At 60.2% G+C, this 13,430-nt stretch overlaps 1 protein-coding gene across 1 annotated transcript; it reads right to left on the bottom strand.

The window, feature by feature from the left end:
• NPTXR (neuronal pentraxin receptor) lies at window positions 1-10,836 on the bottom strand. The gene is given in 7 exon segments (XM_040595364.1): window positions 1-1,745; window positions 2,159-2,338; window positions 2,662-2,906; window positions 3,049-3,271; window positions 10,014-10,137; window positions 10,139-10,386; window positions 10,388-10,836. Coding segments are annotated over 7 exon segments (1,446 nt in total). The 5' UTR covers window positions 10,589-10,836; the 3' UTR covers window positions 1-1,520.
• Between the last annotated feature and the right edge of the window lie 2,594 nt (window positions 10,837-13,430).

Genomic DNA, 13,430 nt, shown 5'->3' on the forward strand with positions numbered 1-13,430 from the left:
TTGAACAGAAAATGTCACGTTTATTGTTCACGATCAACTTTACAAAAGAAATGCCCCAACATGGGTGCGCATCAGGGGCTCCTTTCACAAACGTGCATTAGAGAAAGCGCGTGAGCGAGCAAGGAAGAGGGGACAACTCGGCGGGGTGCATGAAGGTCACAGTGTTTCCCACTTGGCACGAGGGCTGCGCCCTGCCCCCACGCATCCCCCCGCAGTGGGCTGAGCTGCCCCACTGCCGGCGGGGACCCTGCGGGGGGGTGATGCGGGTGGCAGGGCTGTCCCCTCTGCCTGCTTCACCTCCCCCCGGTGCAGGAGCAGCTGTTGCTGAAAGCACGAAGTAGGACTTGGGGTCGCAGGGGAGCACTGGAAGCTGGACACTGTGCTGAGCAACCATGAAATCCCCGAAATAACCCTCTCCCCCCTGGACACATACACGTGTGCACACACACATGTATTGAGACATCGGTGACCATGCGGCATGGAAACGGTGTATTCTCAGGCACTCCATGGGGAAAATACTAGCCCACTCCATCACCCCTCCAGTTCCAAGGCTGGCAGCAGCCCTGTCCTTGGCCAGGAGCAGCTCAAAGCAGGGGAGCCAGGTGGAGGCAAGGGCAGCAGCCCAACCCAGCACGCAAAAGGCCAGGGATGGGCAGCAAGGCTCCTCTGGCCACCATCATCCTCCGTCTCCTTTTTTTTTTTTTTTGCTTGATTTTGTTCCCTTTAACGGCAGTGCTGCACTCTTTCCCCCTCAGCCAGGGATGGAGGAGATGCTTTGCCCCTTCTCCCCATTCCCTTGGTGGCCAACTGACCCCCCCAGCTTGGGAGGGGAGGGCTTGCTCTGCTTGCCTCTGCCTTGAAAGCCTGGCTCCCCTCAGGCAGTCCTGCCCAAACAGGCAGTAGAGGCAGGGGAAGGGGCACAGGGAGGGTGAGCACTGTCTCGCCAACCCTCTGCCATCTTCCCTCAGCCTCCTCGGGGCTGTGCTTGGAAAACCAGGGTGACAGGAGAAGAAGGAATGGGGCCAGAGGGGAAGATGCTCCCAGCCGAGTCTTTGGGCTCATTTGGAGTACAGACTCACAAAACCAGATAGTGGGGCACTAGAAATAAACGGGGAAAGGGGATGTGCTTGGGAGAGGAGGGGGAGGGGCACACGCTGGCATCCCGCTAAGGCTGGACCGTGCTTGGGGCAGACGGAGGTCTCCTTCCCACTCATTGGGGCTGACAAAGTGGGGACCCTCGCTGTACCAGAGACACCTGTGGGTATGGTGGTGTCCTCCTGAAACAGAAGCGTCGCAGGGTAACACCCAGGGGAAGGCATGCCAGGACGGGGGACAAGCCGCGCCACCAGCGTGGGGACAAGAAGGAGGATGCCAGGGGAACCCCTCCCTCCCAGGACACCAGCGTGGGGGGCTTGAGCATCGCCCTGATGAGGCTTGGTAGTCTGGGAGGGGAGAAGGGGGCTCCCTGCTTCGGGGCTGCCACTGGGCTCCTTGGCGCTGCAGAGCGGGTGAGGGGCTGCTCATGCCTTCCGCCCTTCCTCACAGGCAGCGAAGTCCCCCTTGCTGGCACCCCCAAAGACCTCCACCGCCTGGTCGTCCCACTGGATCACGTTGCCTTGGAGGTGGGAGGTGCAGTTGGCCAAGCCCAGGATCTCTGCTGGTGCCAGCATGTGGTCCCACACACCGAACTGCGCCAGCTCCCCCACGAAGGCCTGGGTGGCATCAAAGCGGCCACCCAGCGTGTCCTGGCAAAGAGCAAGAGAGGTGATGGAACAGGGATGGGGACAGGAGAAGGAACATGCATCCAGTGGGCAAGAGGAGAGGGAGATGTATCGGGAGAAGCAGAGCAAGATGCCCAATGGCAAGGATTGGAGGGGATGGATGCATGGAGGAGATGCAAGATGACAAGGCGGGGAGCAAATGGAGGACAGAGGGACAGGGAGAGGGAAGAGGAAAAGACAGTGAGTGTACGTGGCCTGCCCAGAGGTGGGATGAGCAAGGATTGCCCCTTGCCCAAGATGCCAATGCGCCATGCTGAATGGTCCTGCCAATGCCACCCCCAGCCCTTGCCCCATTTGGGGGCTGCCCCCTGCTCCCCAGCTGGCTTCATGACAGAGCGATGCAAACTAGCAGCTCTCAGTGTTGTGCTGGCACTTACCTGCTCCTGGCCCAGGATGACGACACCCTGGGGCTTGATGGCATGCCAAGAGGCCAGGTTCTCACCAGCACCTCGCTGCTCACCGTCCTGGTACGCTGACCACTTGCCATCCCGGGTGGTCCATGCCACACAGACATGGTGCCAGGCCTTGTCCTTCAGGCTCAGTGGCAGCTGGGCAACCTTGGAAAGAAGAGCAAGAGCCCGGCACTCGGTGCAAATGCTGGGGGACCCCAGTGTCTCTCCAGCCCCTCGCAGAGCAAGAAGTGCGCCCCCAAAGCAGTGGCACCCCAAATTCTACAGACATCCCAATGTGCTGCTTCTCCCTCTCAAACCCCACCACAACGGGCCATCCTCCCCATCCTCCTGCCTCCCCCTTCCCTCTCAATCCCTTCCTCCCAGCTCCCCTACATCAGTACCCCCAGGAGCATCATTTCCATGGGGGGCTGAAGCAGGGGAGATGAGGGCAGGGGCTTGCCTCTTGCCCCTCCTGTGGCTGGGCTAACCTTGTCATTGATGAGCAGCTCCAGGGGGTTGCTGCCCCACTCCAGCAGCACGATCTCATTGGCTTGGCTTGGGACAGAGTAGGAGAAAGGGGTGCCAAGCCCTGCCAGGGCCTTGGACTTCAGCCACATGCAGATGGTGAAGGCGTAGAGCTCAGGCAGGCTCTTCTTCATGCGGGCATACATGTAGTTATTCTGCACTGGGATGGTCACCTTGAAGGCATCGGGAGGGCTGTAGCCTGGTGGTCCTACATGCCAAGGATGGGGAGGAGAGAGGAGGGTCAGCACCCATCATTGGGATGAGGGCATCCTGTCCTGGGGCTCTCCTGGAGATGCACCTGGGGGTAGGGACCCCCTGCACCACCTCCATCTCCACTGGGCAGGACTCACCGTGCTCCAGCTCTGTCACCCGGTTCTGGAGAGAATTCAGTTCCTTCTCGATGTCATGCTGCTGCTGGCTGCGGTCAGTGCTGGCAGCCTGGCGCTCCTTCTGCAAAGTCAGGATCTTGGAGAGGAGCTGCTCCTCCAGCTGCTCCATCTTGGTGTGGAGGGCATCACGAGTGAGCGCTGGGGCAGTGGGTGCCGAGCCGTTGGTGCGGGGTGGCAGCTCCTGCTGCACTCAGCAGCAGGCATGACGAAAGGGAAAGGAGGGAGAAAAGAGAAAAATCAGCACAGTGTCACTGTAAGAGGTTAAATAAGGACACGTCCAGCTTGCGCTACCACTTGTGGGAGTGCTTCAACCACAACCCCATATCTCCAAGAGCCTCCATGTGACTTTGACTCTCCCCTCTCAGAGCCTCCCCTGAGTTTGTTACTGCAAAATGAAGCTTGGTTGTTCTTAATGACTTTCTGCCACTTCAGAGACAGAGCAGTGATGGGACGCAGGAGCACTTGGGTCATCTCTTGGCTCTGCTCCTGCAGGCAGCCTCGCACAAGGTGGGAACAATGTGGAAAGGAGCTTGGAGCTCCCCTCCCCACTGCTGGTGAGGCTGTGCCGGTGCATTAACATCACGTAACGGGGCTTTAATCCTCTTAGCCCAGCTCAGCCGGTGTGCGGGGGTGTGTGCACACATGCCAGGTCGGCCAGGTAGCTCTCCATAAGCCAGCCTTTCCCAGGCCATCAGGATGCCACGGAGAAGTGGGGCCAGTGGCCAGGGTGTCATGTCTCTGGTCCTCGAGACATGACCCATCACCTGGGGACATCAAGCATGTCTTGTCCCATCAGGGTTAAAACACAGACCAAAACTCTTTTCTTGGCTGATCCAAACCCCAGCACCTCATGAAGATGCTTCCAGCTGCTACAGCATCCTGCAAAGATCCCAGATCCCATCCCAGCTGGAAGCGAGCAGGTGGCCCTTTGCCATGCTTCTGGGGTTTCTCCAGAAATAAAAGCCCTCTCCCTTCCCCATATCCTTGGGATGTTAGGCTCTTTGCCATGAGCTTGGAAAGATGGTGACCACCTCCTCCATGCTGCCAGACCTTCCTGAAGGTACCAGAGTGGCCATGGTGAACCTGCCTTAGCCTCTGCCAGACCGAAGGCCAAGGCAGGGCTTACCATGGCTGCTCCAGCACCGAGGGGGGTCTGCACAGCTGCTTCAGCCCTGGACATTCACACAGCTTATGCTGGTGGGACATGGGGTGATGCCATCCCTGCTGATCAGGATAAGCCTCCTCCCAGCCTCGGAGCTGGCCTGGAGGAGGTGACCATGCTCATCTGTGGTTGTGGCTTACAACTTTTTCTTCTTCTCTATATCCCATTTTTCCAGGATGGACAGGACCTGATGATCATGCATACAAAGGTGAAGGGGAGAAAGCCCACCGATGTCACCACCTATCTTTGCTATCCATCATGAACCACAGGGGAGAGAAGAAGGCTGGAGGAAAGCTGGGTTCGGCCAGGCAGTATCCAGCCTTGGCAGATGGGAACAGCAGGGAGAAGCTAGCAGGGAGAGGGAAAGTGAGATGGTGTTAGTGTGAGCACAAACAGCCCCGCACTGGGCAGCGACACACTCAGGCTGCAAATAAGAGGGAGGCTGCGATGCTCTAGGGTCTGAAAGAGCCTCCAGTGGGGTCTGCTGGGGCAAACCCACAGGTTACATGAGGAAAATCGATGTGGACAACCAAAACTCAGCAAGGAAAGTGAGGTGGCACAGGGGACACCTGCCAGCCCTCATCAAACACCATCTCTTGCTGCCAGCTTGCTCCGGTGGCGCTGAGGATGCTCTCGCTGAGAACAAAACCTCTCTGGGAAGGGAAAAGCACCTGGCAAAGGGCATCCTACCTTTGGTCTCTGTAAAACAGGGAGGGCTTAGCCAACGGGGAAGGGGCTTGAGCACTTTTGGGGGAGTGGGTCTTGGAGACCCACTGGTGCAGCTGGCTGAAAGGCAGGGCAGGGATGGCAGGAAGGAAAGGTGAGTGGAAAGGTTAACTCTCACTCTCCCAGCAGGGATAATTCCCACCCGGGGCTGCCCATGCTCACATCCAAGCAGAGCTGGCTGTGTTGGCAGGGGGCAGTGCAGGTAGGATAGGGTCGCCTTTGCCTCTTTGTCTGCATCCTGCAGGCTCCGAGAGCTTTTCTCATCCCATCAGGCTGCCTGGCTGTGGTGGAGGCTGGCACGCTTTGCTTCTGTCTGCCGCACGCTTTGATTGCTCGAGCTGCGGGTTTGGAGCCTACGTCCCTGCTTTCATGCACGGCTCCATCTGTTAATGACGAAAAAAGAAAAGGCTGGGAGCTTTTGTCGCTCTCGCTAGCCCCTGATAGCCTGCACTACATTATTTAGTAGTGACTGAGCGGTTTTTTTCCTCTCCTTCCTCCTGCTTTTCTCCCTGCTGCTATTTTCTTCCCTCTGTAACTTTTTTCCCTATGGCTTTTTCATTTCTCTGGCTTCGAAGCATCTCCTCTGGTTGCTCCCCTCCACACACATACATGCTCTTTCCCCTTTTGGTCAGTTCTTCCTTTTTCCCCCTCCATCTCTCTCTCCAGCTCTCCCTGGCCCTTCCAGCCCAGCAGCCAGGCCACTGATAGTTGGACCCATGTGGTCGGCTGAACCACTGCCAGCTCCATGTTCCTCCTTGCGAGGGATGCAGCTGATACCCTCCTCCAGCAGTTTGAGGGCCACCTCATTGTCCCAGCAGACACCATCCCCACCCCAGGAGCCAGACCACGGCTGGCAGGAGACCAGACCTCCCCATACACACCCATGTAGCTGGGATGTGCTAGGTGATCCTCCCAGTGCTGGGATGGGCTGCATCCCTTAACCATCCTCCGCATCTCTGAGCTGCCACTCGAGTATCTTTCTCCCAAATCAAATTATTTGCAAAATTATTGCTAGATGTGCAGCTGCTGTCTACCAGTGACCTTTGGGGAGGGGAGAGGAGGGGAAGCGCCTTCTCCCCGGTTGTTCAGCAGGCACCCGGCTTCCCATCTGCTGCCGTGCAGGCAGCAGGGGAGTGGGCAGTGGGTGCGGGGGAGGCTCGCTCAATGATTTTTGGCCACCACAGCCACCAAAAAAAAAGATTGAAAGATGCCAGGTAATATTAATCACATTAAATGTCAGCGGGTGGGGCGGTGGGGGAAGGGAGCGGAAAGGGGGAGGCGGGGGCAGGGGGCTGCAGGGCCGGGGCAGCCACGTCAGCATGTGCTCACTCAGGCTGTAGCCCTCAGTCGGCAAATGCACTTTGATTTATGCAAGGAGATCAGAGCCTCATTTACTAATGCACCAGCAAATCTGGGCCCCGATGCTCCCCCTCAGCCATCAGCACGCAAGTGCCCACCTTAGCTGCTCAGATGGGGTGGCCAGGACCACACGTTGATGCCCCAGCACATCCCACAGATCGTGATGCTGAGCTGAGCACGTGCACATAGCATTCCCATTTCCTTTCCTGGAACCTCAAATCGTCCCAGCTTGCCCACAGCTCTCCCATGGCCACTGCCACAGGATGGCACACCTACCACACCGGGGTTTTTCAGACACTTTTGGATCCAGGCAGGAGCTTTGGGGGTCATTAAACCCCCAGAAGGACTGCCCAGGGCAGGGGATGAGCAGGCATGCATCAGCCTTTCCCTCCTCTTCCTCGCGAGAGAAGAGCTCGCTGCTGATTCCGTCCCCCTCAGATGTTATTAGCAGCCCAGGGCTGTCACAGTTTGGGGCTCTCCATCCCTGCTCTGCCGGAGATGGAGGTGTGAGGGAGACAACCAGCTTGCTCCCACTCCCATGCTCATACCTGCAGGTTTCCTGCCAGAAGCTGGGTCGCCAGTCACAACGGCACAGCCGCACGCCGGCTAAGGAGCCAACAGGCTGTTAGATTCAGCTGGGACCAGGTCCCCATAAAGCCTGTTGGGCTGTCCCCTCTCCCGCTCCGCTCCCTTCCAAGGGATGACGGGGAGAAGCGGGGCATGTGCAACCTGGCACAGCCCAGGTGATTCCCCCCCTGCTCCAAAACTGCTCCATTTCCATTTGCAGCAGTAATTGAAAGTATGGAAAAGGAGTACCTGGGGGCCCGGGCTCTGCTCACCAAGATGCACCCAAGTGTACAGATGTATGTGTAGAGAGCCAGGGTAGACCCTTCAAAACTGGGAGGAGAAAGCCCAGCCAGGCTGCTGCACACAAGGGGAGGACGAGTGATGCCTTGAGGGGGCTAGGAGGAGGTGAGGGAAGGTACCCCGGTGTGAATGCTGTGCCAGCACTAGCCTGTCCCCACCGAAATGGCAGGGCACAAAGAGTGAGCCTGTGGGGGCCCTCCCTGTGTCCCCCTTCCCTGGGAAACCCTGCCGCCACACCACCAAAATTAAGAATGAAATGATTTAATAGGGTTTTTGGCACATCATTGGATTAGATCAGCCATCTTCCACCAGCCCCCTCCCCGCAATCCCGGCTCCAGAGCCTCCCGCGGTAACCCCTGCTGGCAGATCTGCTGGGAGATGCCCTGGGACCCAGCCTTCCTGGGGAGGGGGCCCACAGCACTTTGTGTCATCCCTCTCCCAAGACTAGGTCACCCTGGGCTTCACCAGCATTTTCTCTCCTTTCCTCCCTCTGGGTTTTGCAGAGCCTCTGGCACACCGGTGGCCACCCTGGGACTGTCCCCAACCAGGTCACCTTTCGGGGTGATCACTGCCACCCTTTAGGAGAGCTGCAGGGGCTGGGGGTGCCCACCATGCCATGTGGTACCCCAGGAAGGTTCCTGGGGCCAATGGATGGAGCTATGCAGGATGGAGAGGCACAGGTACCCCCCAGAGTGCAAAAAGCAAAGCAAGCCGGGGAGGGAGGCCACAGGCAACCATCACCGCACAGCCACGGTGTGACACTAGGGCTCGGCTGGCTGGGCTGTGGCTCTCACCAGGCCATCCCAGGTGATATGTTAGAGCCGCCTGGAGCCAGGTCAGCCAAAGTCCAGCCCACCTGCGACAAGCTGCCCTATTTCCTCCGTTCGCAGGGGAGATACAGCGCCCTGCGGCTCAGCCCGCCCTGCCGGGTACCCTTGAGACACTGGCAGTGCAAAAGGAAACATTTCTGGCAATGTGCCACTTGGCTTCCTCATCAGTAAGCATGTGCGTGAGCCTAAGCCTTGACCCAGCATTGCTTCAGGCTCCCTGGCCACACGTGAGAGCCTGCTCTGGGTCTTGTCAGCTTCACCATTCCCTACTCCAAACCTCCTGCCATTGCCAGAAAACCCAGGAGAGGGGCCAGGGCAGCTCATGGGTGATGCTGCCCCTTGGAGAAGGGGGAGAACATGGCCAGAGAGCAGCTAAAGGACTGATGCTCCCCAAGATTCAAACTGATGTGCTTGGGTGCTGTCCCACTGAGTATTGCCTGGTCCTCATGCACACACAGGTATGCATGTACAGGGGCTTATTTTTTCCCCTTTTATTTCTGGGTGAGCCCTATCTGCTGTCTGCATGTGCATGTCTTAGCCCGGTTGTGTTATCCCACTTGTGGGAATCCATTTGTTTGGGGCTGCAGGGGGGGTTCAGGGTGCCTCTGTCCCTCCCTTTGGCTGCATTGGGCTCTGGGCATCATGCTCAGCTGGGCTGCATGTCCCCCTCTCTCTGCACACATCTGGTATCCTTCTATGTTTGTTTTTGTGCATGTGTGTATTACCCTGGCAGCTCACAGGTGCATCCTCTGTAGCTGGTCTCCAGCTCTTTTCCCTCCCGTGTGTGTGTTTACTTGCCTTTCCTCATCTTTCTGTCCCTGCCCACATCTCCATCCTCTACAATAATTCTCTCCCAGTCTCATTTCTGAGCCGGTGACCTTAGTGGCTCTGAATTATCCACCCGTGACCTGCTGCTAGTGCACCCATGTGGCTGTAGTGAGGAGGGCAGAAGGGCAAAGCTGGGGAAAGGGACCCCCATGGGGTGTTGCCTGACCCCCTGCTCCCAGTTCTGCACTCTGGGGAGGAGTGGAGAGGGCAACAGGGACCCAAATGGGAGGTTGAGAACTTGCTGGAGGCTCCTTACAGGTGGCTCTGGCCCCCAGCAGACCTCAGGGGATAAGATAACCCCCAGAAAAGATGGGGCATCTGGAGCATCCCCCCTAAGGAAACCAGACAACCCCTCTGGCAGCTCTCATGTCCCCAAACTATTGCCCTGGCTGTGTCCTGCAACGTCTGCCAAGGTCCGTGCAACCGCTGAGCCCACATCAACCCAAATAAACGGACACACACACATACTCTGTCATCGGCCCCATCACAGGCACCGTGGCAGAGCCGACAGCGCTTCTAGCTTGCAGCCGGGCCAGGGCCGAGCCTGCTGGGCACACACTGCACAGCTGCTACAGAGTGGGGACAAGGGGTCCGCAGCCCAAGTACCTACAGCCCGATGCCACAGAGGCGGGCACAGCGAGCGGCTCCAGCTGCCCCCTTCTCTCCACAGCTCCTATGAACCGTGCGGGGAAGGGGTGCTGGCTTGCAGCGGGTGACACTGCGCTTCAGTTTGTGAGAAGTCCCACTCAAACCTGCGACGGCATCACGGCATCGGATGGGGTTTGCCTTTCTGCTAAAGGGCAGGACCTGGCTCAGAGCTGACGGCCTGCTCCAGTGGGGGCCTTGGCGGGTGCTGGGAGGCAAGCGGGGTGCTCTACATGGGTGCGGACGGGGTGGGGGTGTGTGTGTGTGAAGCAGGGCAGCCCTGCTCCTTGGGACCACCCTGCACAGAGGGAAGAGAACAGAGCTGAGACCTCCAGGAGGAGTGGGACGAGGACAGCCTTCCCCAAGCCTCGCAGGGGGGATGAGCTGGTCCAGGGTGTGTGTGGCTGCAGGCCCGGGGAACGGCACGTGTGGGAGCATCCCCCCGCCAGCCCCGGGAGCATCCTCCCCCCGGAGCACCCCTCCCCGAGCCCCGGGAGCAGCCCTCGCACCTCGATCCGGTCGATGCGGTCCTGGAGGGTGCGGACGGCCTCCTCCAGCTCCCGCACGGCGGGCGGCTCGGCAGGGGGGTGGCCCATGGTACCGGGACGCGGGGCGGCGCGGAGCCCGGCGGCGGGGGGGGGCGGCGGCGGGAGGGGTCCGCAGGCCGCCCTCGCAGCGGCTGAGCTTGCCGGTGAGCTCCCGGATGGTCTCCTGGTCCATGCGGATCCGCTCCTTCTGCTCCAGCGCCGTGCGGCGCAGCTGGGCCGCCGCGCTGCGCAGCGCCAGCAGCTCCTCGGGGCCGGCGGCGGCGGCGGGGCCGGTGCCGGTGGCCGGGCACTCGGCGCTCAGCGGCGTGCAGACGAAGCGGCTGAAGAGCGGCGGCGGCGGCCCCCCCCGGCAGGCGCGGCCCGGCGCTGGCCAGAGCCTCGGCGGGGCCGTGCAGCGCTCCCAGCCCCTTGTCGGCGGCGGGCAGGAGGGCGGCGGCGGCCGAGTCATTGTCGGCGGCAGCGGCGGCGGGCGCGGCGGTACCGGCCGGGTGGACGCTGGCGATGATGCAGATGATGGCCCCCAGGAAAGCCAGCATGCCCGCCGCCAGCAGCACCGCCAGAAACTTCAGGGTGGCAGCGGCGTGGGGGGGCCCGAGCCCGCGGACGGCGAGAAAACAAAGCGGGCGGGGAGGGACGGAGGGATGGCGGGCGGCGGCCCGGAGGGAGCCGGCGTGGAAGGACGGTACCGGCAGCAACACCGGCGCCGGGGCCCCGGCGCGCCGCGCTTATATGTGCCGGGCGGCGCCGCGCTCCCCGCACCGCCCCCGCCGCCGCCCCCGCCCCGGCCCCGGCTCGGCCGCGCGGCCCCGGCCCGGCCCCTCGCAGCGACCCCCGCGCGGCTCGGGCCGGGCCGCAGGTGCGAGGGGCCGGGCGGAGCGGGGGCGGCTCGGGAGCACCGGAGACGGGGGCAGCCTGAACCCGGGGCTCGCTGAAATTGGCCCGGCGGGAGCCTCCAGCCAGGGGATGCTCCGCCGGGACAGCCCAGGGGAGGACCTTCCCCTGCGAGATGCTCAGGCTGGAATTCCTCAGGATCCCCTCGTTACCCTGAGGGTCAACACCCCGCAATCAGGTGTCCCTCGGGAGCGGCTTTCAGGCTGCTGGCGGGCCTTTCCCTCCTTGACCTTCTCCTAAAAATCCAGCCGGCAGCCTTACGGCTCTTGGAAATGCCTCCTCCGGGAGGGCGGCCGGGCGGCTGTCTTGCTCTCCCACCCCAGACTCGACTGTTGCACAGAGTGGATGCCTCACCCTCTGCCCTGCACGCCCACGCCATCCATTTGGGAAATACATACCTAAACCGAATCTTCCCCTACCAATGCTTTACCCTAAACCGCTCATAAAGATGATACTTCAGACACCCACTCTCTCCTTGCTCCAACAGTGTGCTCGCCCATCCACCACGAGCCGAGCCGTGCGCTCTCCGTGCCCCGGGCACGCCGGGGGCTCAGCTATCCCGGCCAGCCCAGCAAAGAGGAGCAGTGGAGGAAGAGCAAACAAAACCGATTTGAAGCTCTGCTCCGAAATGGCAGGAAATCCATCCTAGCCGGCAGGGAAGCAGTGGCATGTGTGTTTAAAAACAGCTCCAGTGCTGGATATGAAACACCAGTAAAGATTACATCCTCTCCCCGCCAGGCACATTTGAGTATTCTAGCGAGGGAGCCAAAGCTACAAAGGCTCCTCAAACTCAGCTTCCCACAAGCAGGGAGCAGGATGCCGGTGGGGCATGGGCACCCTCTCTCCCCACAAACTGCATTGCACCCCAGCCCCCCAAAATCCTCACCTTGGAGCCAGCAAGAGTCCTTCCCTGACTTGGTGCTAGGTGGCTACAAGGGAGGACAGGAGGAAGTTGGATGGGGTGGTTTAAGGAAGAGAGAGAGATGAAGGGAACCATGAGAGAGAAAATGGAGGTGGGCATGGACCGGGGCAAGAAAGGCAGATGTGGAGAAAGATCAGTGACAGGCATCGTGCTGTGGGGGTGAGGCCGGTGAACACTGCAGGCCGGTGAGTGCTTGGTGTGCAGGGATGTGGGTGCTGATGCAGGTGCAGGATGCAAGGAAAATGGAAGCCTGCACCCCGTGGAACAAAGGGAGGCCACCTGCCTCCAACCTGCCCCTTCCTAGCGGTGGCAGGGGATTGCACCCCCGCTGCATCACCCCCTGCCTGCAGCATGCTCACCCCTGTGAGCCAGGCAGGAATGGATTGGAAATGAACCCATGTGGGTGCTGGAGCAGCCTACCCTACCCCATAGCCTGCAGATCAGGGTGGGATCGGGTGTTCTTCCAGGGTGGGATAGGGTGTTCTTCCAGGGTGGGATAGGGTGTTCTTCACCTGCAGCCTTGTGACAAAAATGCCATATGCTTTCATGAGGCTTTTCAGGTCCCAGGCTGGGGGGAAGTGACACTGTGCTAGGAAATTCACACTGGCTCAGCCATCCAGATTTTATTGCCAGAGGCTCCAGGATATTGGTGGCAAGGTTTATCCCTCCGGCTAATGCCGCTGTGGCAGCGCGCAGGGTGGGTGAGCCCCTCTACACCAGCCCTGACCCACTCACCTACGCTGGGAGGTGGAAGAGTTGGGTGCTGCAACAGGGCAGGGCTGACCACTCCTGGGGTCCTGACCTCTCCCTCGGCAGGGACCACAACTTCTTCCCGGAGACTAAGAAGTGGCAAAAATAGATGTTCGCAGGGGGTGATGACTCAGACTGGTGAGTAGCCAGAGCAGCTTCCCTGTCCCATGAATAATGATTCAAAGATGCTCAGTGGGCAGCTGGCTCCACACGGATGCAGCGATGCCGAAACCCTGCCCTCCTGCAGGTGATGGGGTGAGGGCAGGTGACGGGGGGGCTTTGGGGAACCCTGTTTTGAACAGGATTAGTGACAGAAGCTGGTTTTAGCAAAAACTCATGGATTCAGCCCAGAGGGACAGGCAGCAAGCAATTAAGGATTTTCTTCCATCTACTTAACACCCAGACAGTGCCTCGGGCTGGCAAGGTGGGCCAAGGATCTGCCCTGCTGTGGCTCCCAAGCGAGAGAGACATTTGGGATGGGCTGCTGGCACAAGGGGAAGGACACCCCCTGCTCTGAGCCGAGTGGATGCACTGCTCCCCATCCGACCCTCCCTGTGGGAACAAGGCAGCCAGCCCCTTGCCAGCCAGGAGGAAAGCCTGGCCCATTCATGATGCTCAAGCCAGCAGGGTGGTGGGAGTGAGGAAAGGGAAGAGCCTTTTCCCAGGGGAGGGTAACCTGGGGCCTCTGGGGTGGGGGATTACCCCCAGGATTATTGCCCAGCCCAGGTGCACACCCAGGGCCACCCTAATGGGGCAAAAGGTATGCTGCCACCAAAGGTTTGCAGCTGCCACCCCATGGACCCAGCTCCACCTTC

Source organism: Falco naumanni, chromosome 5 (assembly GCF_017639655.2).
Source record: "Falco naumanni isolate bFalNau1 chromosome 5, bFalNau1.pat, whole genome shotgun sequence".
Classification (NCBI taxonomy): domain Eukaryota; kingdom Metazoa; phylum Chordata; class Aves; order Falconiformes; family Falconidae; genus Falco; species Falco naumanni.